The sequence below is a fragment of the Zalophus californianus genome, chromosome X (assembly GCF_009762305.2).
Source record: "Zalophus californianus isolate mZalCal1 chromosome X, mZalCal1.pri.v2, whole genome shotgun sequence".
Classification (NCBI taxonomy): Eukaryota; Metazoa; Chordata; class Mammalia; order Carnivora; family Otariidae; genus Zalophus; species Zalophus californianus.
In genome coordinates, this window is record NC_045612.1 from 2,655,017 (window position 1) to 2,681,836 (window position 26,820).

The 26,820-nt window shown below is 44.5% G+C and overlaps 2 protein-coding genes across 4 annotated transcripts in view; one reads left to right on the forward strand and one right to left on the reverse strand.

Annotated features, from left to right (window-relative positions):
- Positions 1–18,377, reverse strand: part of NSDHL (NAD(P) dependent steroid dehydrogenase-like) — a 30,243-nt gene extending 11,866 nt beyond the window's left edge. For 2 of the 3 annotated variants that reach the window (XM_027608267.1, XM_027608265.1), the window contains exons 1-4: positions 18,265–18,377; positions 10,889–10,929; positions 8,712–8,823; positions 5,137–5,295 (exon numbers count right to left, since the gene is read on the reverse strand). In XM_027608267.1, coding sequence (XP_027464068.1) covers positions 5,137–5,295; positions 8,712–8,783 — 231 coding nt within the window. In that variant the 5' untranslated portion in view covers positions 8,784–8,823; positions 10,889–10,929; positions 18,265–18,377. The remainder of the gene's footprint in view (positions 1–5,136; positions 5,296–8,711; positions 8,824–10,888; positions 10,930–18,264) is intronic. The other variant, XM_027608266.1, reaches the window with a different exon arrangement.
- Positions 18,378–18,549: 172 nt separating this feature from the next.
- On the forward strand, positions 18,550–22,727 carry CETN2 (centrin 2). The gene is made up of 5 exons (XM_027608259.2): positions 18,550–18,675; positions 19,608–19,766; positions 20,093–20,221; positions 21,556–21,693; positions 22,148–22,727. Exons 1-5 carry the CDS (start codon positions 18,577–18,579, stop codon positions 22,235–22,237), a joined length of 615 nt encoding a protein of 204 aa, XP_027464060.1. The 5' UTR covers positions 18,550–18,576; the 3' UTR covers positions 22,238–22,727.
- The last annotated feature ends 4,093 nt before the right edge of the window (positions 22,728–26,820 follow it).

The window sequence follows — 26,820 nt, forward strand, 5'->3', positions numbered from 1 at the left end:
AAAGGCAGAAAGTGAAAGAACACACAAAGGAGAAACTAACAGATATGTAGATTATAATGAAAGACTCTATTGTATGTCCAATAAGGCTTCCAGAAAGAAAGAAAAGAGAGAATGGAGGTAGAGTCAATATTTGAAGAATTTTCCAGAAATGAGGAAAGGCATGAGTGCTCAGATTTTAAAGGTCCACTAGGTGTTGAGTAGGTTTTAAATATAAAACTAAAACACAGACCTAGACATACTCTCTACAAAACACACAGGATAAAAAAGAAAATCCTAAAAGGCATGAGAGGGAAACCCAGCTGACCCTCAAAGGAATGATGATCAGACTGAGTGTCAGGAAGAATAATTATGGGCCGAAAATTCCGCCCCCCTCCCAACAAATCAGCATTTATGAGAGACGGTGAAATAAAGACATCCTCAGGCATACAAGGACTCAGAAAGTTTAGTGCCCAGATATTCAGTGAGGGATGCTAAAGGAAATGCTTCAGGAAGAAGAGGAAGGAACCTGGAAGAAAGAAATGGGGAACAAGAAGTACTGATGAATGAATTCAGGAATATGGCACAAAAACTAAGTTGTGACTTACAAACCCATTTCTAAACGTCCTTTGCCCTCTTCATGTCCTCCTTAGCCTGGACTTCATGATCCATCATTGCAATCTTGGCCTCGCCCATGTCTGTCTTTATCAAGTTGGTCTGGCAAACTCCGGCCCTGGTTAAGTGCAACTCTCTCCTTCTCCCTGCCGGTGCCTGAGAACAACACACCATGGTGGCAGGTCTTGCTTTAAGTTTGTGTTTAAAAAATATCTGTAAATTGGGGCACCTGGGTGGCTCAGTTGGTTAAGCGTCTGCCTTTGGCTCAGGTCATGATCCCGGAGTCCCGGGATCCAGCCCCGCATCAGGTTCCCTGCTCAGAGGAGAGTCTGCTTCTCCCTCCCCCCCTCACCCAGCTCGCACTTTCTCTCGCTCGCTCTCTCTCAAATAAATAAATAAAATCTAAAAAAAAATTAAAAATCTCTAAATATATACTAGCAACAATATCTTGGGAGTTAATCGAGAGCTGGGGGCGCAGTTTGGAGAGAAGCTGAAGTTTTCTAAGGAGCCTCATCTCCTTTGAGGGGGACATAGCAGTGATCAAAAGAGACAATATCCCTGCCTTCATGGAGCTTACCTTCTATGGGGGCGGTGGGCAGAGAAACCAGTAGATACAGAGTACATCAGTCAGTAAAGTGTTATACAGAAACCCAGGTAGAATAAAGGCGATCTGGAGGCTTGTTGCTTAGCATAAGTTGGTCAGAGACTTAAACAAATTTAGAGAGCAAGCTCTGTGGTTCACAAAGAGCATTCCTGGCAGAAAGAGCAGTGAGGACAAAGGTCCTGAGGCAGAAACTCAGTTGGTGGGTTTGAGGAGTAGTAAAGAGAGGCCAGCATGCCTGGAGTAGCGCAATGAGGGAGTACAGGAGAGGGTGAGGCCAGAGAGGTAGTGAGGGCAGGTCATGCAGGGCCTCAGAGGTGATGATAAGGGCCTATACGTTTGCTCTAAACAGAACTGGACCACTGGAGGCTTCTGAACAGAGGGGTATCATGATTCGATTCATGCATTAATAGGGTGGTGGCTTGGACCAGCACAGTAACAAATAAAGGAGTGAGAAGTTGCTGGATTGGGGATCTATTCTGAGAGTGCAGTCAACAAAATCTGCTGATGAATGGGATGGAGGGTACAAGAGAAAGGAATCAAGGGTGAATCTAATGTTTCTGGCCAAAGCAATTGGAAGGACCGAGTGGGCCATTTATTGAGACGGACAGGACTTTAGTAGGTTTGCTGTAGTGGGCGAGGGGACTTGCAGCAGGGAACTAGGAGCTGAATTTTGAGTATGGCAAGTCCAAAATGTCTATCATGTACCCAAATAGAGATGTCCAGCAGGCAGCTGGACAGATATGAGTCTCGCAGAACTACAGGCTGGAGATCTCGAGCTGGGAGCTTGTCAGCCCCTAGACTGTATTTTGCCTGCGAGCCAGGGGAAGGGGGGATTTGATTGGACATTGAGTGTGCTCAGAGAAGAAAAGAGATCCAAGCAATAAGCTCTGGAGCCTGCCACATTTAGAAATTATAGAGATAAGGAGACAGAATGGCAGGAGGAGAAATGGGCAAGTGGGGGTGTCCTAAGCTTGGCCACTGGATCTGGTCGCCTCCGGGTGCCTGGTGGTTGTGACAGGGGCTGTTGGTGACAACCTAGCTGGAGTGCTTGTAAGAGACAATGGAATGAAGCAATCAGAGGCGGCATGAGCCAATGGCTCTTTGAGCTCTCCTGTGACGGCACAGAGAAGTGGGACCTCTCCCATCAGGCCATTTTGCTTTCTTAAGATGGGTGATCCTGCAACATGTCTGTGTGCTGTTGGCTATGACTGGGTAGAGAAGGATCCACAGCTGATGCAGGAGCAAAAGGCCAGCATCCCTAGTGGAAGCACTGAGTAGGAAGAGGGGGGTTCCGGGTGGCACCTGGAGCATTTGCACGGATGAGGCACCCGCAGAACGCAGGTGTGGTCCCAGGCAGGTCTGAGGATATGGTGCCAGGAGATACCATGGGGCCAGCTTGAAGGCCGTGGTCATGAAGAAAGAGGCAAAAACATTGTATTTTCTTCTCCAGCCCCGTTCAGCTGCCCAGAGGCTCCCAGGGAAGAGGAAGAATCAGATTTAAACAGGGCTGGGGTTATACCTACGAAGTACAACCTGATGCACAAGTTTATGTGTCCCTTGGTGAGGCTCCAGTCCCATTATTCCATCAAACACTGGTGTAGGTACTGCTGTAAAGGTATCTTATAGCTGTGGTTAGTGTCTGTAATCAGCTGACTTTAAGGACAGGCGATCATCCTCCGTACTCTGGGTGGGCTTCATCTAATCACTCAAAAGGCCTTAAGAGGAAACCATGAGGTTTCTGTAAGAAGAAATTCTGCCTCAGGACTGCAGCATCACCTCTTGCCTGAGTCTCCAGCCTGCTGGTCTGCCCTGCAAATTTCAGTCTTGCCAGCCCCACAATCACATGAGCCAATTTCTTTCATTAAATCTCATTCTATCCCCCTCTCTCTTTCCCTCTTCCTCTCCATCTACATATACACACACACCTTACCGGTTGTTTCTCTGGAGAACCTGGGCTGATAGAGACCAGAAGAAAGAGGCAAGGCGGATAAGTGTTATGCAAGAGAGCAAGTCAGTCGTGGACTCAAAGGCAGTGAGGACACAAACGGGGTGAAGGGCAGTGGCAAAGAGCCAGATGTCTGGGTGTGGTTTCAGAATTGGTACAGTGCAGGTATTAGAGGGCCTGAACTAGGAAGGAGTGAACGAGCGGAGGCCAAGGAAAGGGGAGGCGAGGGTACTGGCAGGGTCATGTGTGTGAATACTGAACTCATCAGCAATTATGACAAGGCTGACCTCGGCCAGGAACGAAAATCACTAAGAAATGAGAGGGAGCCACCTGGAAAAGGTAGGGAAGGGAGCAGGTGCCTGTGGAGGACTGTCACAAGGAAGGGCACCGGGGTATACACAGTCCGCCAGCATCCCCTGCACAGGCAGAGGGACCTTCGGGCAGTGACGAAGCGGCAATGACCAACAAGGAAGACTTCTACCCCATCTCCAGGCTCAGAGGCATGGGTGGTGTCGGAGAGAAAACAGCCTGCATGGGCAGTGTGGGAAGCAGTGTCCTTAAAATTCAAGGTAACAAAACTACAGCAAATGATGCCAAAGCTGAGAATAAGAACCCACTGACAGGCTGAGGGAAGCTATCCGTGATACAGCATTCCAGACAGAAAGGAATCACAGATCCATAAGAAAAACAAGGTAAGCCAAACACAATGGACAAAGGTCACCGCCAGGCAACTTCACAGAGGATCGACAGAGAGCACAGAGCCTGGCATCCTGAAGACAGAGGGCACATGACTGTAAGCCTCACCAAGGTACCATTCCACCACCTTCAGAATGGCGATCCCGAAAAGTCTAACTACATCAGGTACTGGCAAAGACGTACAACAGCGGCGATCCTAACCCCGCCGTCGGTGTGAATGGAAAACTGACAGAGCAACTTTGTTGAGCAATCTGGCAACATCTAATGAAATTCAAAATGTTAATACCCTTATGACACAGGTAAAGCTTGCAAACATGACGCTCAGTGAAAGAAGCCAGTCACAGCATATGATCCCACTTAGAGAGGCACATCCAGAGAGACAGGAGATGAGGGGTTGCCAATGGCTGGGAGGGTAGTAGAGGAAAAGCGGAACAACTGCTAATGGGCCTAGGATTTTCTTCTGGGGATGACAAAAATGTTCTGGAATGAGACAGAGGTGATGGTCACATAACTTTGGGAATATACTAACAACCAGTGAATTGTATATTTTAAAAATGTTAAATTTACAGAATGTGAAGCATATCTCAAGAAAACAGACACCTGAAACCCAGCAATTGCACTCTTGGGTATACAGGTGACCCTTGAACAACATGGGTTTAAACTGCATGGGTCCACTTGTATGTGGTTTTTACATAAATACCGTACAGTACCATGAATGTATTTTCTTTTCCTTATGGTTTTCTTTTTCAAGTTTTTGTTTAAATTCCATTCCTTATGGTTTTCTTAATAACATTTTTTCTGTAGTTTACTTTATTCTAAGAATATAGCATATAATACATACAACATACAAAACGTGTGTTAATTGACTGTTTATGTTATCAGTAAGGTTTCTGGTCAACATTAGGCTATTGGGGACTTTTTGGGGAGTCAAAAGTTGTACACAGATTTTCAGCTGTATGGGGGTCCATGCCCCTGACCCATGTCATTCCAAGGTCAACTGACTACTCTAGAACAGTAGTGGGCACACTATAGCCCGTGGACAACTTTGTTTGTAAATGAAGTTTTATTAGCACACGGCCACACCCATTCATTTATGTGCGGACCACAGCTGCTTTCACACTACCATGGCAGAGTGGAGCTGTACTGACCGAATGTGGGTTAAGTTCTTTCCTGTAACTTTAAAATTTTTCAAAAACATTTTTTTTTTGGAAACAATGTGGCTGACCTCTGAGCGGGGGAAGCCTGGTAGTTTCCTTTTGGGGGGCCTGTGGAAAACTGGCAAGGCTGGGTGGTCCGTTACCTGTTGGCTGCAGAGGTCTCCCAGAAAGAACTGCACCCGGGGATTGTCAAACCCTTGCCGCATATCAAATACATTGACAGTGTAGCCCCTTGTCAGCAACTGCTCCACCATGTGCTGTCCCAGGAATCCAGAACCTCCGATCACTGTGCACTTATTGGCCTGAAGAAAAAAGGGGTGGTAGGTGGGACGTGAGAACTGGAAGCTATAAAGAGCCTGGACTCACATGTTCATGAGCCATCGTAATGGCACCTCCATCTGTTTGAAATTCTTCTTGCATCCAGTTGGAAGCTTTATATAATTCTGGTGTTCTATCGCCAGTGGCACCCTTGTCTCCTGGATCAGTTAAGGAGGAAAGAGAGACAGCAAACGAGTCTGATAGATTTTGGCTGGATTGGATGATCTTATACCAATGATCAAAACTGAACAATACAAAAAACCCAACCTTTTTGCTTCTAATAACTGATCCCTGGGCACTTCTAAGGCAAAACAAACAGAAACAAAACAAAACACAACACAATATGCCACCCAATGGACAATGTCCACTTAAACTATCATAGAGAAGAAAGCAAAGTCTCTATACTCGCAGAAGAAAGTAAGCCCCTTTTCCTCCCCAACCATTACAGGGCTGGGCTCTGTGACTTTAGGCTTGTCACCTACCCCCTTCCTGCCTTAGTGTATCCAAGACTGCTGCTGTCTGATGGGATCTCCTGAGGGGTTGCAGGGAGGATCCGTAAACTGCTAATCAGACAGGCCTAGGGCTTTGCTTTTCCTTCTCTGAGCTCTGAGCAAGTTGAGGTATCAGGGAATAGCCACAGTGTTTACACTTCAGCTTTTACAGCATGTGCACGTTCTTGGCTAAATTCCAATTCTGCTAACTGGGGGTAATAGAAGGACAGAGCACCAGATGCGGGCACTTCAGTATCCTGACGCCAGGGAGGCAATGCAAAACTGTGTCTGCTGCATCCTGATTAAGCTGACTCCGAGTGTCTCCAAAGGAGGGCCTGTGATATCCCTCCCCTCTGGGGTCTTTCTAAAACTGTATCTGGGCTTCCTGAAGATGACAAAGCCCCATTCTCCCTAAGCTCATGTATAGTCCATCAAAGTTGGGAGTATGGAAACTAAAGATGTTAAAGAAATTCTGCTCCTGGGGCACCTGGGTGGCTCAGTCGTTAAGCGTCTGCCTTCGGCTCAGGTCATGATCCCAAGGTCCTGGGATCGAGCCCCGCATCGGGCTCCCTGCTCGGCAGGAAGCCTGCTTCTCCTTCTCCCACTCCCCCTGCTTGTGCTCCCTCTCTCGCTGTGTCTCTCTCTGTCAAATAAATAAAATCTTAAAAAAAAAAAAAAAAGAAATTCTGCTCCTGATTCGAAAACAAACACTAACCCCCCTATTTAGTCCTTAAATACCTATACAATTGAGATACGCAGGAGACTCAACAGGTTCCAGGGCCCCTTCTACAGATTCACCCCTTCAACGTGGTGTCTCGTCTAGACTGGCATTTTTCCTGGAGTCTGCTGGGCCACCTGGAGATGGCTCTGGAGCTTTGGCATTTGTTCAGGCATATGCATAATCTACTGACATAATCAGCCTCGCCATTCCTTGCCCTCCCGCCAGCCAAATGATCTCTTCAACCCATTTCTGTCTAGGTTTTGTTTTGATTACTCTCATATACATGTAGTCATACCATGCTAAATAATTTGCACTTTGACTGAAACTTCTAAGACATTCCCAGGACACAGGCAAATTAAATTACGCAAATTCCATTTGATCCTCATTTGGGCTAGCCCTTCTCCTTTCCTCAAGTCAGCTGTACAGGAAAATGCAGTTTTTTAGAATAACTCCAAGCTTCCCTGCTCCCCAAACTGATTTTTCATGGGTTGCTAAAAGTTTGCCTGAATCCAAAGAGGTTCAGACTAGACATGTTTTGATAGTATCCCGAAGGGTTTCAGGTTCTCTTGGTTATATTATCTGGCATCTCTAGTTACAGTTGTTTCAAAGTCTGATAGTCTAATTTTTTTTTTAAATCAAATAACCTTTCTGTTCTGTCCACTATAATTTCATTTCATGATTTTAAATGTGAGCAATCCTTTTTTAAAAAAGATTTATTTACTTATTTATTTGAGAGAGAGAGGGAGAGAGCACGTGTGTGCAAATGGGGCGGGGCAGAAGGAGAGAGAGAGAAAATCCCCAAGTAGACTCCCCACTGAGAGCAGAGCCCGACTCAGGGCTTGATCCCAGGACCCTGAGATCATGACCTGAGCTGAAATCAAGAGTCGGACGCTTAACCGACTGAGCCACCCAGGTGCCCGAAATTGGGGCAATCCTTAATTCTTCCCTTTGACAGAATGGTATGGATTTTTTTGTTATATTGAAATGTGGCACCAATATTGCTTGGAACAAGCGAGCCAATGGCTATCCCTCAGAGATTTATGAGAACTGGCATTTACCCCAGAGAAGTCAGGTATGTGATGGGACAATGTCTTTAATCACACCTACAAATACTACATGGTTAGAGATCATGTGAAATAACTACTTGCTTTTTATGGCCATGAAAGATGATGCAGAGGAAGTGGGCACAGCGGACAAGAAGGAATATTAACAGTAGTATTAGAAAGTACTAACAAGAATAAAACTGCAAATTGAAAACAGGTAGTGAGACTCAAGAATGGGTTACCGTGGGGAGTTATAAAATCAACATCTTGGAGAGAGTTTTAAGAATAGAAAAGAAAGCCATCCACATGATTTCAATTGCACTATGATCTTGAACTAAGAGAATAGTCTAGGGCCTGGGTTTCTTTTAACCTATTCTGTTTTCCTTTGTCTCTAGCAGTGGGCCTCTTTTCAGAGAACTCTTACACAGAACATATTATAAGGTAAGATGAAAGTGTTCTTTTTATTTCAGTAGTTTAAATGTATAACTTATACTTCTTATAAAGTCAACCAATGAGAACACCACTGATACACCCATTGAAATCTACATTTTTTTTGGCAACTAGACTCTCACATTAACCTTCAACTACAGAGGCACATCAGAGGCTTTATTCTGAGCTACACATGAAAACCAGGATGATCTGGTGGTCCAGGGAATCTCCTGGGCATCTATAATTTACTAACATTTGATATAAACACATTTTACCGTGGTGTGATTTCATTTCCGAAGTGTCAGCGTTCATTAAAAGTGAATCAAAGAATCAAACCCAACATATGCAGATCTACACAAACAACCTTGTGAGACTGTGTGGAACAAACACCTCAGGGGGTCCCCACGACTGCAGGTGAGGCCAGACGAAATCAGCCAAGGACCCCCAAGCCAGGCCCAACCTGAATCACAGAATTATGAGCAAAGAAATGGATGTTGTTTTAAACCACTATGTTCTGACATTGTTACACAGGAAGAAGTAACTGATACCTTAAATAAATGTATGTATCCTATATAAAAAGTCAACTTTGATCGATTTAATAAATGTACCCAATACAATTTTTGACCCACAGCTGGTATCAATGGTTTGCTGGTATATGTGTGCTTGACTTTCCCCTTATCTGGTTTTGGTTAACTTTTTTTTGTGTCAGTACTTACATTTGGAATGTCTTCTGTCAAACGTGTCCGTGTGACCTGGTCTCTCACTGGCTCATCAAATACTTGTTCCATTTCAGCTCCAAATACGGTTATGCTTGTGATGAAGTTTTCTCTTTATAAGGACATATTTAGAGACAGACATTTATGTTACATAAACTAAAACATCTTTTAGGTGTTCGTGTTTTTGTGTGGATGCCATTCCCGTCGAGTTTTCACAGAGCCGAACTATAGCTGTTAAATGAAGCCCTCTGCTGAATGCCCCTGTGACAGGCTTCTCTCTGACACAAGGGTATAACTGGGCCCATAACTCACCACACACTTGGATTAGAGGCAGAGTGGCAAGCGAGTTAAATGACCTCATTCTCCATTTACAACAAAAGGAGTATCTGTGGCACTGTAGCTTTTTCCATGGCACTCACATGCTCCAATTGTCCTGTTTCTCTGTGTTGATCACTGCATTGCGGTAGCACAGTGGGAAAATGCATAGACCTTGGGAGTCCTGGGTTCTGGTGCCAGCCCTACTACAAACTAGGTAAATCTGCTCAAGTCCTGTCTCTTTGCTGCAGCTGAGTTTCCCTTAAATGGACTAAGTGCTCATCCCGATGATGCTAGGGCAGGGGCTGCTGGCAGCGAAGAGTGTAATAGGAGACAGAGCTCTTCTTCTTGCTGAAATTAAAGCCACCCTAACTATATGCAGAAGAACTCAGTGTCTGGGGCCATCAGAAGCCCTTGGGAAGTGGTCCCAGTATGGTGGGGACAGAGCACTTCACAACTGGGAGACAACGTCAAACAGAAGAATAGTTTATAAGAGAAGCTTTTGTGACAGCTCTTAGGATATGCTCCTCTCTTCATTCACCCATAATACTGACTCGCAAACAAAAAGCAGTGTTCAGTTTTGGGTTAGATGTATTTGGTCTCGTATCTGTTTTCTTCATAGTGGTCAATGTACTTAAGTCATGGATCTCCTAACATCTGGAGATGGTAAAATCTGTGACAAAGAAAACAGTCTAACTGCTCGCAAAAAGCTAGATTCAGAGAACACTCATTGGTGAGAAGATGGCTGCCATGCAGCCAACCTGGGAATCTCAAAGACCACGACTGCTCCAATCCAATTCCACGCCTCTACTTATGCGAGTGCGCGTGTGCACACACACACACACGTCCTTGTAGGAAATGATTTTGTGGGTGGATGAAATGGCCTTGTAACTGATATTAGGAACCTCTATGTCCCATGGGAGCCATTTTAGGGAAACATATCTCTGAAATCACAATGGAAGTTATCAGGAAAATGTATTTCAAAACTTCACTTATGACCTTTGTGTATATGAATACGCAAAGCTGATCTGTACTTCTATGCCTATCTCATCCCTCCCTCCATCTCATAATCCTCTTTATGTTGGCAAGGGGCTCCGTCAGCTGCTCACTCTAAACAGATGTGACTGCTGAGCTTTAACTCATTTAGTTCAATGTGTATCAGATGGGGAATGAGGATTTGGGCACTTTGGGGTACTTGCACCAAGGCCTAGCAAACAGCTCTCAGAATTCTGTCTGTCTTGCTCACCGCTACATATTGGCGTGAAGTGCAGGGCCTGGTACAAAGTGGGCACTCGCATATCCGCTGGACTCATGAGTACACGCCCATGCAGACCACCTTCTGCTCTCTACCACACAGACACCCATCTAGAATGCAGGAGCTTCACTGAGGGCCAGTGGGTTTATTTTATTTTGGCAGTGCTACGCTCACAAATACCCACTGCTGGCTTCTTACTCTATTTCCCAGATACTTGAAGCAGCATGAGGAAATGAGAGGGCCATGAGCCAATGAGCACCTGGAGCCATCAGAAGCTGGATGAGGCAAGGAAGTTTCCTCCCTTAGTGCCTTCAGAGGGAGCATGGCTCTATAGACACCTTCATTTCAGACTTCTGGCCTCCAGAACCGGGAGAGAAGAAATTTCTGCTGTTTTAAGCCAAGTCTGTGGTTGGTTGGTAGAGCAGCCACAGGAAATCAAAACAAGTATTCTTTGCAGTTCTGAAATCCAAATAGCACAGCTGCCAATTCCATAGCCCCCTGTACTATTAGAAAAGCAAGAAGCCTTTAAGCCTGTTCCCCACTTGATCTCTAGGGGAAGATCTGGGAGGTGAAAGAAGAAACCCATTTTGCTGCCATTGATCCATACCGTTCAAACAGCACTCACTCAATCCTCAGCAAACCAGCTTCCTGTAGAAACAAAAACAAAATCAAATCTACTTTGTCTCAAATTACATACAGATTATTTTAAAGTCTGTAAGTACTATGAGCCCGTTCAGAATGTTGGTGATACTTAGTTGTCTCTAGGGACTAGGGTACCCAAGACTAGCTCAGGAAATGAGTCAGATTCCACTGGTAACCCTCCCCAAGCTAAATCCCCCATATGATATACACTCAGATTAAAATGAACACCAAGAATAGCTCTGATTGAATAGACACTTCTACAAAAAAGATACACTTTACAGATGGCCAATGAACAGATGAAAAGATGCTCTATATCACTAATGATTAGGGAAATGCAAATCGAGACTACAATGAGATACCACCTCATACCCATTAGGATGGCTAGAAAGAACCCAGAAAACAGAAAATGACAAGTGTTGATGAAGCTGTGGAGAAACTGGAAGTCTTGGGCACTGCTGCTGGACTGTGAGAGACAGCATGTGGTTCTTCAAAAAATGAAACATAGAGTCACCATAGGATAAAGGAATTCCATGTCTGAGTATATAGCCCAAAAAACTGAAAGCAGGAATTTGAACAGATATTTGTACACCCCTGTTCACTGGCACCACTATTCACAATAGCCAAAAGGTAGAAGTAACCCAAGTGTCCATCAGTGGATGAATAGATAAACAAAACGCAGTATTTTTCTGCCTTAAAAAGGAAGGAAATTCTGGCAACTATGGAATGGGAGAAAACATTTGCAAACCATATATCTAATAAGGGTTTTTAAAAAATGGGCTAAGGACATGAACAGACATTTCTCCAAAGAAGACATACAAATGGCCAACAGGTACATGAAAAAATGCTCAATGTCACTAATCCTTAGGGAAATGCAAATCAAAACCACAATGAGATATCACTTCACTCCTGTCAGGATGGCTGTCATCAAAAAGCCAAAAGATAAGTGTGGGTGAGGATGTGGAGAAATTGGAAGCCTTGCATACTGTTAGATGGAATGCAAAATAGTACAGCTCCTATGGAAAATGGTATAAAAGATCCTCAAAAAATTAAAAATAGAACTACCATATAATAGAGTAATTCTACTCCTGGGTATATATCCAAAAGAATTGAAACCAGGATCTCGAAGAGATGAACATTAGCCGTCCGATGCTCATTATAGTACTATTCACAACGGCCAAGATGGAAACAACCTAAATATTAATTGACAGATGAATGGATAAAGGAAATGTAGTCTAACCATACAATGGAATATTATTCAGCCTTAAAAAGAAAGGAAATCCTATAATATGCAACAACGTGGATGAACTTTGAAGACATTATGCTAAGTGAAATAAGCCAGTCAGAGAAAGACAAATACTGCATATTCTACTTATATGAGGTACCTAAAATAGTCAAATTCAAAGATTCAAAGAGGAGAATGGTGGTCGCCAGGGGTTGGGGAAGGGGGGCAGTGGGGAGTTACTCATCCATGGGCATAAAGTTTTAGTTTAGCAAGATGAGCAAGCTCTAGAGATCCCCTGCACAACACTGTACCTATAGTCAACAATAATGTATTGTACGCTTAAAACATTTGCTAAGAGGGCAGATCTCATGTGCAGCGCTCTTACCACAGTAAAATAAAAATGAAAAAAAGGTAGGGAATTCTGACATGCTATGACATGGATGAACCTTGAAGATAGTATGCTAAATGAAATCAGCCAGTCACAAAAGGACAAATGCTGTATGATTCCACTTATATGAGGTATTTATAGTAGTCAAATTCATACACATAGAAAGTAGAATGGTAGGTGCCAGGGGCTGGGAGGAGGGGGGAATTGGGGAGTTAGTATTTGGTAGATACAGTTTCAGTTCTACAAGATGAAAAGCTCTGGAGATGGGTGGTGATGACGGTTGCACAACGATGTGAAATGTACTTGATGCCACCCACTATCCTCCTGAAAATGGGCTCAGAATAGCTCTGAATGGGAAAAATAGGACCCCAAAGAGCAACACTCATGGGGCTGGGATTGTTAAGGTTCACATATCAGAAGTCTCACGTCTTTCTCCTTTACAAAGTTATGTCTTTGAATCCATTAAAAACCAGTATGTATGCCCTCCATACATACTGGGACAAAGCCTTAAACTAAAACAACAACAACAACAACAACAACAACAACAAAACCTAGGAAGAGACCAAGTGAGCCCAATCTCCTCCTTCCTGCTGGGGCAAGTCCCCAACAACTAAGTCCTGGAGGCAAAAAGAAAGGACAGTCTGTCCACTTCAAACCAGATAGAAAGACAAGTGTTTTCTCCTTTGAAAACATGGGAGATTGGCTTCTTTGTAAAGATGAAATGCAGAGCAATTCAGAGGGGTGTGTTAGGGTATGTGGGGGTGGTCGGGGCCCTGCCTGTTGTCTTCCATGGAGTCAGTGCTAGAAACTAAGGTGTGGCTAACCACAAGTTCATCACTCTAGTCTGTGGACAGATAACGCCTGTGTGCACAAGAAAACTGCAAACAGGAATCAAGGCAAAATGCACTTCCCTAAAGGACTCAATCAGCTCAGTCTTGTCCTTTCATAGATCTAAGGTATCTGATTGTTTCTGTCATTCATTCGTCTCTCTGCTTGTCTATCTTTAGGACACAGAAAGGTCCTGGCTTTGAATTTGTTGTGGTCCCTGAGAAAACCCATCAGCATGCCTGCAAGCTTTAGCTTATGTTGTTCCCTCCACCTGGAGTATCTTCCCTCTTCTTGGTGAGTTCCTCAAACAAGTCCCAAGGGTAAAGGGGACCTGCAACTTGTAAAAGAGCACCCGGGTATCGGCTCACTCACCGAATGCTGGCCACTGCCAAGCAGAACTTGCGCAGGACACAGCACCAGCCTCCAGGGAGCCCACCATGTAGTATGGGAGACAGACGTTAGCAGGGAACTGTGGAAGTGCTTCTGGGCTCTGAGGAAGGTAAACCCGGAGCAGGGAGGCTGGCCTGAGGTGATCCCTGAGCCAAGTTCTCAAGGCCACAGAGGAGTGAGTCAAGCACAGGGGTTGTGTGTCCTGAAAGACGTTCCATGGCCAGGGATGGGAAGGACAAGGTGATGACACAGAGCCAGCATGTTCTGGCAACTGTGACAAGCTGTGTCACAGCGAGTGTGAAGCAAGACTGGGAGCAAAGTTCAGAATAGGAAGGGGCTGTGTGCCAGGTTAAGGGGTTACACTAAGAGGAGATGGGGGAGCCCCAGGAAGTTGTAAGCAGGGTGAGTGTTAAGATCGGAAGCAACACTCTGGCTGCAGTGTGGAGAAGGGATTTTACCCAAGTCTAAGGCTTTGGGCATGCTGGGGAGGGGAAAGAGCAAATCGAAGAAAAGAAATAATATTGCCTGAAAAGATGCTAAATGTCAAGTCCTTTTATATCTAAATATATGATACCATTAAGATCCCCAAAGCGCTCAGTTAGGTCCCATTCAACAAAGGAGAAACCCAGGTTCAGAGAGGTCAACTGACTTGCCGCAAGTCACACAGATGTTACACAGCCAAGGCAGCCAAGGTTGTTCTTCCTACTCTGCCAGGCTGCCACCCTGCACGCTGGCTGGGAAATAGGGTGTGGAGAGACACGATGTATAAGGACTAGCAGAGGCAAAACTGGACAGGAGGCTCAGATGCCAGGTTGAGTCTGGACTTTACTCAATAGTCACACGAAAAAAGGGCATAAGGTCAGCAAACACTTTCACTTAATGGATGTTAATATATTTCATGCCTTTCTCAGCCTGAGAAACTTATGCTCTGTCCCCTGCCTCCCTAAATACTGCCCCAATGCTCAGAGGGGAAGCAGGTAAGGGCCAAGAACCCTTTTACACTGGGCTAGCTGCAGAGGGCAGATCCTGGATCTCCAGCTCCACTGCTTCAGCCCATACCTTTGCACACCCCCCTTGTAATTCTCCAAGCATGCATGAAACCAGGAGCTGGTTCTTTGAAAAGATCAACAAAATCGATAAACTTCTGGCAAGACTTGTTAAAAAAAAGAGCGGACCCAAATAAGCAAAATAACTCATGAAAGAGGAGAAATAACAACCAACACCAGAGAAATACAAACAATTGTAACAGAATATTATGAAAAAATATATGCCAAAAAATTGAACAACTCAGAAGAAATGGGTAAATTCCTAGAAACATATAACCTACCAAAACTAAGCAGGAAGAATTAGAAAATTGGAACAGACGAATTACCAGCAACGAAATTGAATCAGCAGTCAAAAAACTCTGAACAAGCAAAAGTTCGGGACGAGACAGCGTCACAGGTAAATTCTACCTATTGTTCTCAAGTTATTCCAAAAAATACAAGAGGAAGGAATACTCCCAAATTCATTCTATGAGGTCAGTGTCATCCTGATACCAAAACCAGTTAAAGACACCACAGAAAAAGAGAACCACAGGCCAATATCTCTCACGAATATAGATGCAAAAAAATCCTACACAAAAACTTAGCAAACCTAACTGAACAATACATTAAAAAAAATCATACACCACTATCAAGTGGGATTTATTTCTGGGATGCAAGGGTGGTTCCATATTTGCAAATCAATCAACATGATATATCACATGAATAAGAGAAAGGATAAAAACCATATGATTATTTCAATAGATGCAGAAAAAGCATTTGACAAAGTACAACCCCCATTCATGATAAAAACTCTCAACAAAGTAGGTCTAGAGGAAACATGCCTCAATATAATAAGGGCCTTATACGGAAAACCCACAGCTAACATCATACTCAATGGGGAAAAATAGGAGAAAAGCTTTTCTCCTAAGGCCAAGAACAAGAAGACAAGGATGTCCACTCACCACTTTATTCAACATACTACTATAAGTCCTAGCCACAGCAATAAGACAACATAAAGAAATAAAGGCATCCAGACTGGAAGGAAGAAGTGTAACTCGTGTTATTTGCATTTGACATGATATTATAAATAGAAAACCCTAAAGAGTCCACCAAAAACTATGAGAACTGATAAATGAATTCAGTGAAGTTGCAGGATATAATATCAATGTACAGAAATCTTTTGCATTCTTATACACCAATAATGAAGCAGCAGAAAGTGAAATTAAAAAACACTCCCATTTACAATTGCACCAAAACAATAAAATATCTAGGAATATACTTAACCAAAAAGGTGAAAGACCTGTACTCTGAGAACTACAAAAAGTGAGGAAAGAAATTCAAGATGATGAAAAGAATGGGTGGGAAGAACAATATTTGTCCATACTACACAAAAGCAATCTACACATTTAATGCCATCCCTATCAAAGTACCAACAGTATTTTTCACAGAAGTAGAACAAACAATTCTAAAATTTGTATGGAACCATGGAAGATCTCGAATAGCCAAAGCAATCTTGAAAAAAAAAACAAAAACAAAAAACAAAACTGGAGGTATCATAATCCCAGATTTCAAGTTATATTACAAAGTGGCAGTAATTGAAACAGTATGGTACTGGCATTAAAACAGACCACACAGATCCATAAAACAGAATAGAAAACCCAGAAATAAACTCACAACTATGTGGTCAATTAATCTCCGATAAAGCAGGAAAGCATATCCAATGGGAAAAAGACAGTTTCTTCAACAAATGGTGTTGGGAAACCTGAATAGCCACATGCAGAAGAATGAAACTGGACCATTTCCTTACACCACACACAAAAATAAACTCAAACTTTGGATTAAAGACGTAAATGTGAGACCTGAAACCCTAAAAATCCTTGAAGAGAGCACAGGCAGTAATCTTTCTGACATCGCCTATAGCAACACTTTTCTGGATATGTCTCCTGAGGCAAGGGAAATAAAAGCAAAAATGAACTATTGGGACTACATCAAAATAAAAAGGTTCTGACCAGCAAAGGAAACAATCAACAAAACTAAAAGGCGACCTATGGAATGGGAGAAGATATTTGCAAATGACATATCTGATAAAGGGTTCGTATCCAAATATATAAAGAACTGATACAACCCAACCTCCAAAAAACAAATAATCTAATTAAAAAGTGGGCCAAAGACATGAACAGACATTTCTCCAAAGAAGACATTCAGATGGCCTACAGACACATGAAAAGATGCTCATCATCGCTTACCATCAGGGAAATGCAAATCAAAACTACAATAAGGTATCACCTCAGCTGCCAGAATGGCTAAAATCAACAACACAGGTAACAACAAGTATTGGCGAGGATGTGGAGAAAGGGGAACCCTCTTACACTGTTGGTGGGAATGCAAACTGGTGCAGCCACTCTGGAAAACAGTATGGAGGTTCCTCAAAAAATTAAAAATAGAACTCTCTTATGAGCCAATAATTGCACTACTGGGTATTTACCCAAAGAACAAAAATAAAAATTCAAAGGGATACATGCACACTGATGTTTATAGCAGCATTATTTACAATAGCCAAGATACTGAAACGGTCCAAGTGTCCATCCACAGATGAATGGACAAGAAAGATGTGGTATATATACACAATGGAATATTACTCAACCACCAGAAAGAATTAAATCTTGCCATTTGCAATTACATGGATGGAGCCAGAGAATATTTTGCTAAGCAAAATAAATGAGAGAAAGACAAATACCATATGATTTCACTCATATGTGCGATTTAAGAAACAAAATAAATGAACATGGGAGGGGGTTAAAAAGAGAGGCATACCAAGAAACAGACTCTTAACTATAGAGAACACACTGATGGTCACCAGAGGGGAAGTAGGCGAGGGGATGAGTTACATAGGTGATGGGGAGTAAAGACTGCACTTATCATGATGGGAAAAAAAAAAAATAATTTTTAAGAAAGAAATTAAAAACAAAACAACAAAAACAGTCTCCAAGCACCCCTCACACTTCCAAAACTCTTGCGTGACTTTGCTCACGACAATGTCTAGGCCTGAGTGTTTGGGTGTCAAAAAGAGTGTATTTTGATGACCTCTCCCTCATGCTCGCTCATATCTCTTTCACTCCCTTGAAAGTCCGTTCCCAAGCCCCCACCTCACCTTCCTGGGCTGCTTTTAGCCAGAAGAGATCCTCTCTTAAAATCTGTTCGGGGAAGAGGGCGGTGCTCTACAATGGACACCCTCAAAGGAAGAGCCTCAGCTGGGTTCGGTTTCTAAGTACCAGTCGTCCAAACCTCTGTGACATTCCCGTTCCCTTCTCTGGGTCTCAGCTGCCCCTTGAGTACAGTGTCCGTTCTGACACGAAAGGTCACGGTCTTCTCTGGCCCCTCTGGCCCTAATTCAGGAAGGCCCCTACCGAAGGCCCCACCTAGCCCTCTACCCTCACGCCCAGTAGCCGATAGAACGCAGCCTCCAAGGGCGAGGTCGTGATCCTCACCCGTCCGTAGGTGATCCCCTGGCCAGCCTCAGCGCGCCTTCAGCTTGCACCCAAAGACCCACAACCCCGGGGGCCACCCTTTTCTGCCTGCCCGCATGAGCAGAGGATCTGCCGAGACGCCTCCGCCAAGAGGATTGGCTCAGCTCGGCGCTAGCTCAGCCAATCGGCGCTCATAACATGATTCTGCCCAATGAAGCCAGGTCTCGGCTGTGAGCGCACAGCCCCCAAGCCCTGGGCTTGGCTTTTGTCCGGTTAGCCCCACCCACCACAGCTCTACACCAATGGGGAGCAGCGGCGGCAAGCGGGCCGCCAATGGTGAGCAGCGCTGCGCGCGCGGGGCGGTGGGAACGGCGCCGAATCTGTATGTACGTCGGTTGCCGTAACAACGGGCAGCGGAGTCCATCGGCAATGGTGAGTGGGGGCTGCCCTTTGGTGCCCCGCGCCCAGAGGCCAAGCTCTTCCCAGGCCTCATCTGGCCCTGCCAGCTCTCCTGCCCCGTTCTCGGCTTTGGAGTAACCCCACTTCCTCTGAGCTCTTTCCCGGAAGGGTAGGGTAGAGACGCCGGCCGCGCAGCTGGGCCTGTGATTCTCCGCTGCCTCCCCGTCATCCAGTCTGCGCCCCCCCGCCATCCCTCGGGCTCCCCTGGCCTTCCCCTGCTAGACCCCTCGGTGACCGCCCTTGGTCGGAGAAAACTCGGGTTACCCGCATGCCCTGACCCTTTAGACCCTGGCCACCTTGCGCTACCCAAGTTTACCCACAGAAACGGGGGAGGTTTATTATGTTTGTTAACGTGCATTCTAAATAAGTACAGGGACATTCGGGAGACGTTTTGAGCTTCTTGACGGAGGCACAGAGGTGTCGAGTGGATTGAGTTTTATTATTCGGTATTGGCAGAATATATACCTTAGCTACGTAGTAACATTTAGCCAAATGTAGAAGTAATCACAAAGTCGGAGTACATAGAGGGAAGAGGAGTACTGGGAGCAGGTGTTGTAAGGACATTTCTAGAATTAGGATCCCCAAATTCAAGGACAGCTGATTATCTGTACCGTTATCCACAGTCAGCTCCTTGGCTAGATCTCTTTGGGGATGATTTTCAGTAAGAGATGTCCAAAGGAGCAAGGGGTCTCCTTGCTTCTAGAAACAATAGGAAAGAAGAGGGAGGGATAGAGGTGCATGGAAAAAATTCGTTGTTCTTTTCAGTAAAGCATATTCTTTCCTGTTAAGCAAAGCTTTGGAATTGCTTGGTGTAAATATTTTTTAAAATACTTTGTAACTATTTTATGTAAAATATGGATTGTATTACATAATATTGTGCTTCTGTGTTTGTAAAATATCCAAAGGCCTCTAACTTTAAGAAGGCAAGCATGGCATCATCTGCCCAGAGAAAAAGGATGAGTCCTAAGCCAGAGCTTACTGAAGAGCAGAAACAGGAAATCCGGGAAGCTTTTGATCTCTTTGATGCTGATGGAACTGGGACCATAGATGTTAAGGAACTTAAGGCAAGCCCTTTACATTCCCACTGTGCTGTCTTGCCTTTCCTCTACTTCTTTGTCTTCTTTCCCTGTCACTGCTCTACCCCTTTTGCCCTCTTCTCCTTGCAAAACGTAACAGCAGAGTTTGTACTATGCTCTGTTTTCCTGTCTTTATTTACCTCAACTGTTATAAAATAAAATTGAGCACAGATATCAATCTGCATAATGCTATAGTGTTTCCCAGTCATTTCAACGTGATTGTGTCAGATGCTGGCTTAATGCTCTCAATGCTGTCATTTTTGTTCCTGCTAGGTTTAGATGTGCATATTGAGAGGATCCTGTTTTCATTGTAGGTGGCAATGAGGGCACTGGGCTTTGAACCCAAGAAAGAAGAGATCAAGAAAATGATAAGCGAAATCGATAAGGAAGGGACAGGAAAAATGAACTTTAGTGACTTTTTGACTGTGATGACTCAGAAAATGGTAAGTTAGCTGGGATAACCAGCATATTTTCCACGCATAATAGTGAAGAAATTTGAATCTAGATATAAGAATGTCTTCACTGAAGAAAAGTTAATACAAACTGGAGGGTTCAGCTGACAAAGGATGGTATTTGTGACTGACAGTTAGGATGTTTAGGTTCTACTTGGCTTTCTCCAAGGCCACAGAATCACAGGAAAAGTCAGTTTACCCTCTGTAAACTCATAAAAGTACTACCGCTGTCATTCTTGTGATTATTTTTCTCCAACTGATATGTCACTGTGATAGCCACAAGCAGTAAAACCTGTAAACACCAGCAATATTGCACTGACTGACAAGATGAAATGCCTATCCTTTAAAGGTCAAAATTCTTTTCTCTCTCATTTCTTATTCTGGGCAGCTTTAGCCTGAGGGCAGGTTACTTCAACAGCTGTTTTTCACTGCACCGAATTTGGCCTTTCAGCACTTTCAAGGTTGAAGTCACCCATTGTCTAGTCCCACAGGTGTCACCATTTTACAGGATCCAGAGGGCCAAGACTCTGTCACCCGAACAATCCACCTCACTCCCCTGCATGCCATCCCACCTAGGATGTATGTTTATGTTCCCCTTGGGCCATTGCTCTTTCATTGGCTTTCTGGCTCCTCTTTTGTGTGGCTCATCTATGCTCGACTGGCGTGTGGAAAAGTAACTCCATGTATGTCTCAGGTCACGGGTCTGTTCCTACTCTGATAATTCTGTTGCTTTGAAAACATCTAATCATACCTATATTTTTTGTGTGTCTACTAATTTAAGAGATCAGGAAGCTTACTGTTCTGTAACTACCTAGTAAAGCTGTCCCACATTGAGCATTGGTTCCCAAATTGCTCTTATTAGAGGGGTGCTCTCTATCTTTAGCTACCTTTCAGGAATTTCTGGAGTTTGAGTTCTTGGAGGTTTTCCTTTCTTCCTCTTTTAGAGTCCTTGGGATCCCAATAACTCTCCATGATCCCATAACAAGTTAAATAGCCCTCTCTGTCCTCCCTGCATCTCCCTACTCCTGCCAAGAAGATCCCTCTTCCACCAGCTTAAGCAGTATATTTCCCCTAGCTTTAACTGTACCTTCTACTCCTATTTCTCTTTGGTTTGTACAGAAAGAATGTTTTATATTTCCTTTTTAGCCTCTGTGTTTATAATAATGTCACTGAGTTTGTCCTCTTCTACCCTGGATGATGTTTGATCTCCTGTGAGCTAGGACTTATGTCATGAAGGCCATCATCAACACCATGTAAAGGGGTTAGGTGCTAGTGGGGCTGCTGCACAAGTAATTGCTCCTGTGTTTTCTGTTTTACTTGTTAAGTCCGAGAAAGATACCAAAGAAGAAATTCTGAAAGCTTTCAAGCTCTTTGATGATGATGAAACTGGGAAGATATCATTCAAAAATCTAAAGCGTGTGGCCAAGGAGTTGGGTGAGAACCTCACTGATGAGGAGCTACAGGTTTGTAAGGCATCAGACTGGAGCTCAGTTCCTGCTTGGAGCCCCTGTGTGACTTCTCTGAGTTTCATTTTCTCTGATGTGAGCCCCACTGTGAAGGAAAAGTAGTGTTCTCTTGTCCCTCTGTTGACCACTTAATTTCTCCTTTGATAGCGTGACAAATCTATGGGCCCTGCTCCCAGAAAAATGCACACATGTACAATTTTACTTACTATTTTAGGTTTTAGGAATTCCCCTGGACAGGATGATCTTCAAGTTCCCTTCTAGATGATATGTGTGACAAAGTATTGCTTGATTTTTAAATAATTTTTTGGGAACCAAGCTGTTATAAAAAGTATATATTTGCATTGGGTGGACCACAACTGTCTATTTATGTAACATTATAAAGACCTATTGCTCAGTCATATTTTAGTTTCATTTATGAATTAATCTAAGCTGAGTCTTCATTATCCTGCAGGAAATGATCGATGAGGCTGATCGAGATGGAGATGGAGAAGTCAATGAGCAGGAGTTCCTGCGCATCATGAAAAAGACCAGCCTTTACTAAAATCAGTCTCTTCTTTTCATATTGTGTGAAACCTGGGTTTTGAGAACATAAACTGTTTTCTCCTACTGACCTACCTGTACAACTTTAGTAACAATCTTGAATCTCTTTTAGGTATTTGAAAGTGTTCTTTGACATTTAAGTTCTCTTTAAGGTGACCTGCTGATTGCTTCAGTTCCCCAGAGCAAAACAAAAGCACATTAGGGTGGTGAAAAGGGGCTTAAAGCTTTCACCCACCGGCATTTCTGCCTTGTATCACCTCACTTTTGTCATGCATTTCCACACTGATGCCACCCCAGAATGACTTCTTAGACAAGCACATGTTGTATCCATGCCACCAGAATCAGGGGGCATCTTCTTGATGTTTCTAGTTATAACTGACACCCGAGTGCCGCTTTCTCTTTTATAAAACCCAGTGAACTTACTCATGTGCATTTGGATGTGTGTTTGTGCTATTTGTTTTGTCTTAAAAATAAAGCCTTTCTTATTTTAAGCTTTTGTTCTCTAGGGATGAGTTCTTTGGCCTTGACTATGAGTTCATCTTCTAAACCACTGTGTTGAAGGCAGCCTGGTAGATCCCCAACTCCTTCCCAGCCCATGGACAGAAAATGAAATCATCCTTTACTATTGACTTGAAGTGTTTCTTGCCTTGGGAATCTGTCAGGGTTAAAACTAGCAGAATTTCCATTTCACCTACACCTAAATGCTGCTTTAAAAATAGTTTGGGCAAAGTGTAAGGCTGAGAGTCCTATTGGTAATTTGTGCTTGGACAAATTGGGGGCAGGCAAGTTACTATGACAGTAGGTTGAATTTAACCAACCTCTGGTCGGTGTCTCAGAACTCAATGTTAGATTGGGCTGAGTGACCTTGTCCAGCCCCCTCTTGGCCCTACGTGGGATGACCTATAAGAGAAGCCCTGGCAGACAAAATTAAAGTCTCTGCCCCAGGCTGAGGGTGGGGAACAAGAAGGGCCAAGGGGAAATGGAAGACCTGGAGATGGAGAGAATAGATTTCAAACTTCTGGAGACATCCTAATCCCAGGATAGGGTTGCCTGGTTTAGATAGCAAAGAGAACACCTAAGGCAATTTGAATTTCAGATCAATTTTTTTTAGTATAAGTATATCCCATTTGGACTTTTTGTTATTTATCCATCGTTGATCTGAAATTTACCTTTATTTGGATTTCCTGTATTTCAAGTGGTACCCCTATATGGGAAGCAGGTAAAGGGGCATGACCCTGGGCCTCATCCCTGGACACTGGCATCCTAAAGGACTTGGGAACCCTCCAGACAAGTCTCCTGCAGAGGGATCATTCCCTGAGAAACACTGGGGTGTGGTGGGGAGAGCCCAGAGTAGCCTCAGACCCGGGTTCTCTCATGGGCTCCACCACTTTCTGGCTGGGTAATTGGGGACAAGCTCCTTCTCCAAGTGCCTCGGTTTCCTTGTCTGCATAGTGGGGAGAAGAGTTGTGCTTAAGTCAGAGTCCCTGAGGACCCAAGGCAGAGTCACACAACGGGCCAAGAAGGCATTTCAGAAGTGTTTGTTCTCGATCTCATTTCCTTGGTGTGATTGTCACAGCTTTGTTGTTAGATGTGGGTCTGTGAAGTTTTTATGTTTACTGTCCCCCAAAGCTGAGTTGATAGCATTTACCGGGAGGGTTTGACCTTTGTCATACTACTGTTTTCTAATAAGAGGCATATGATCTGATAAAAGACATACAATATTGGAAAGGAAAGAGAAGCCTGGGCCCTACTTCCTATTTTACTGTTAACCGTCACCCTGGAAACATTCTTATCTCCTCCTTCTTAATGTTCTTATAAATGAAATAGAGTCAGGAATATTGGGGGAAGGGAGAGCGATAAGTAACATGTTATCGTTAAGGATAAAAACAAGCATAAGGTACTCATATTGGTGCCTGCCAGCCATTTTAAAATAGGTTTGCCGTTGCTCAGTGGGAGGGATGGGGACGGGAGGGAGCAGCACAGATCAATGGGTGTGGGACTGGAAGAGAGTCACATGGGGGGGCAAGGATAGGGGGACAGAGAAGCAGCTGGGACTGCTTCATGTGGAGGCAGAAAAGAGAGCTGCAAGGGGTGGCGGAATGTGGATGGAGAGAGGGCTGGGGTCAGTTTATGAAGGGCTGGACCAGGCAGTTGAAGGGAACGGAGGGGATGGGGAAGAAATGGTAGGAGAGGTCAGTGCAGGTGCAGATGATGTAGAGAGTTGTAGAGCGGGTGGAGGGTAATGCGGAGGGAGGGGGCAGAGTCAGCTCAGGTGGGGATGGACCAAGAGGTGTAAGGGAGATGGCAGGGCGTGGGGACAGAGAAGTAGAAGAAGTTTCTGTGAGGCTGGGCCAGGGAAGTGTAGGAGTAGTTAGGTAAGATGTGGAGGGTGGAGGGAAGGGTGGATAGGAAGGGAGAGACAGACTACTCTGCCCACTCAGTTCACGGGGAGGATCTACAGAGCTGGAGGGGAATGGAGGACGAGGGGAAGGGAGAAAGAGGGAACAGGAGTCTCCTAGAGAGACGTATGGAGAGTAGGGTAGGATGGAGTGAGGGAGGTAGGAGAGGTCAGTTCAACTGGGGAAGAATTAGATCCTGGAGAGTGAGAAGGGGTTGGGAAGTAGCGGGCCCAAGGCCAGTCCACTAGGGCAGGAAAGAGTGATTTTGGGGGTGGAGAGAAAGGGGAGAGAAAGGGAGCAAGGGTTAGTTTCTATATAGATGGCCCAGCGCTGTAGGTGCTTGGAGGGGGGTGATGGGGAGGTTGGGGGAGCAGAGGTGGGTTCACGTGGGACTGGATCAGGGAGCTGTAGGGGAGTGGGGTGGGATTTGACATAGAGAGCACAGAGATTGGTTCATGAGATTGAGGGGGAAGGGAGGAAGAGATTCCTTCATGTGGAGTTGAGGGGAATAAGAGCAGAGGTTAGTTCACATGCGGGTGGAGTAGAGAAGTGTAGGGGTGTGGTAGGTTGGAGAGCAAGAGACAGCATTCCATGTCGAGCTGGATATTGGGAAGGAGAGGCAGCTGAAGTTGGCTGATGTGCCATGGACCGGATAGAGTCATAGGGAGGTGGCAGGGAAGTGGATAAAGAGGAAGCAGAAGTGCCTTCATATGGAGCTGGGACAGAGAGGTGTAGGGGGTGGAGGGGTGGGGATGGGGAAGGGAGCTGTGGTCACTTCCTATGAGGTTGCAGCAGAGAGATCCAGGGAAATGATGGGAATGGGGGCTTTAGGGGAAGGATGGAAAAGGAGAAGTTGGTTCCTGTTGGGCCTTGTGGGCCTCCTTGGTAACTCAGGGATATAGTGAACTTCCTTGAAAGAACTCTCCAGTGGAATAGTCTTTTTCTTTGCCCCAAAGTGTTCCAACTGCTAGGAAGAGCTGCTTTAATCGATAGCCATACTTAGCCTTGATATAAGTAAAATCTGTCTCAGAAAGTTGTTTAAAGAAAGGAGGTAGCTCAATCCCTGTCTTTCAGACATGGAATTGATGCTGGACCCAGGATGTTGAGAGGGCATTAAAGGGCAGAAATGTACATTGACTGCCCTGGGGTGTCTCTTGGGTTCTGTTCACCTTCTATCAGATTTTATTTTATTTTTTAAGATTTATTTGTCAGAGAGAGAGAGAGAGTGAGAGAGCGCACAAGCAGGGGGAGTAACAGACAGAGGGAGAAGCGGGCTTCCCACTGAACAAGGAGCCCCCAGTCGGGGCTTGATGCGGGGCTCGATCCCAGAACCCTGAGATCATGACCTGAGCCAAAGGCAGATGCTTAACCCATTGAGCCACTCAGGTACCCCTTCTATCAGATTTTAAATGCTTGTTTTTGTCACACTTTCAAATACTGAGAGTTTTGGCAGCACGCTCAAAGGGAGTAATACACTCAAAGCAGCATTTTACCAACAATTACATCTGCACAGTCATCTCACTACACACTGAAATGTCCCTTTGACTAGAACTTCTTGCTCCCTCATGAAGCCAAGTTCCTCCACAGTCCAGGTACTACCCTTTTTGTTGAGCCCTCTATGGCCACGGTGGTGTCGTGTAGCATGTGGCTCCCTCCTCCGCTCCATATCTCAAGACCTGCTCAGCTCAACACCCTATATTCTAGAGGTCACTGGAGCATTGCACATCTTCAGCTGTAGCAAAAGTAGTCAGTCTGTATTGATCACAGCTGTGAAGCAGTAACACTATTCTAGTGGGCCATGCGGTGACATAGTAGACGCATTTAGTGACCCAAATGTCCACCAGGGGCCGCTAAAACTCTCACAGAGGCTCCATCACCACCAGAACTTGTCTTCTCTAGCTTTTCCCTGCTGACCCCCCAGTCTTCCCTTCTAAGCCTCCCGGTAACCACTGCCTTTCTCCTTTTGCTTTCAGATTGCTACCATTTAGAGGTTTGTAATTTTCGTTTCTTTTATCCTCTTTGCCCTGAACATCTAGTAATGTCACCAAGATTACCCTACAGTAGTCACTCTGATCCACCCCTTCCTTTTTCATTTCTGAAGCTACCACCTCAACCCAAATTTGGATTGGTGTGATGTCCTTCCTTCCTTGCCATCATGGGACCTGGGATCTCTACAATGCTGTGT

What these genes read in the sequence shown, in the direction of transcription:
- CETN2 (XM_027608259.2), top strand. Translation starts at nt 18,577, where the DNA reads ATGGTGAGCAGCGCTGCGCGCGCGGGGCGGTGGGAACGGCGCCGAATC. An exon ending in CTGTGATGACTCAGAAAATG is followed by an intron (nt 20,222 to 21,555) that starts GTAAGTTAGCTG and finishes TTACTTGTTAAG; the next exon opens with TCCGAGAAAGATACCAAAGA. An exon ending in TCACTGATGAGGAGCTACAG is followed by an intron (nt 21,694 to 22,147) that starts GTTTGTAAGGCA and finishes ATTATCCTGCAG; the next exon opens with GAAATGATCGATGAGGCTGA.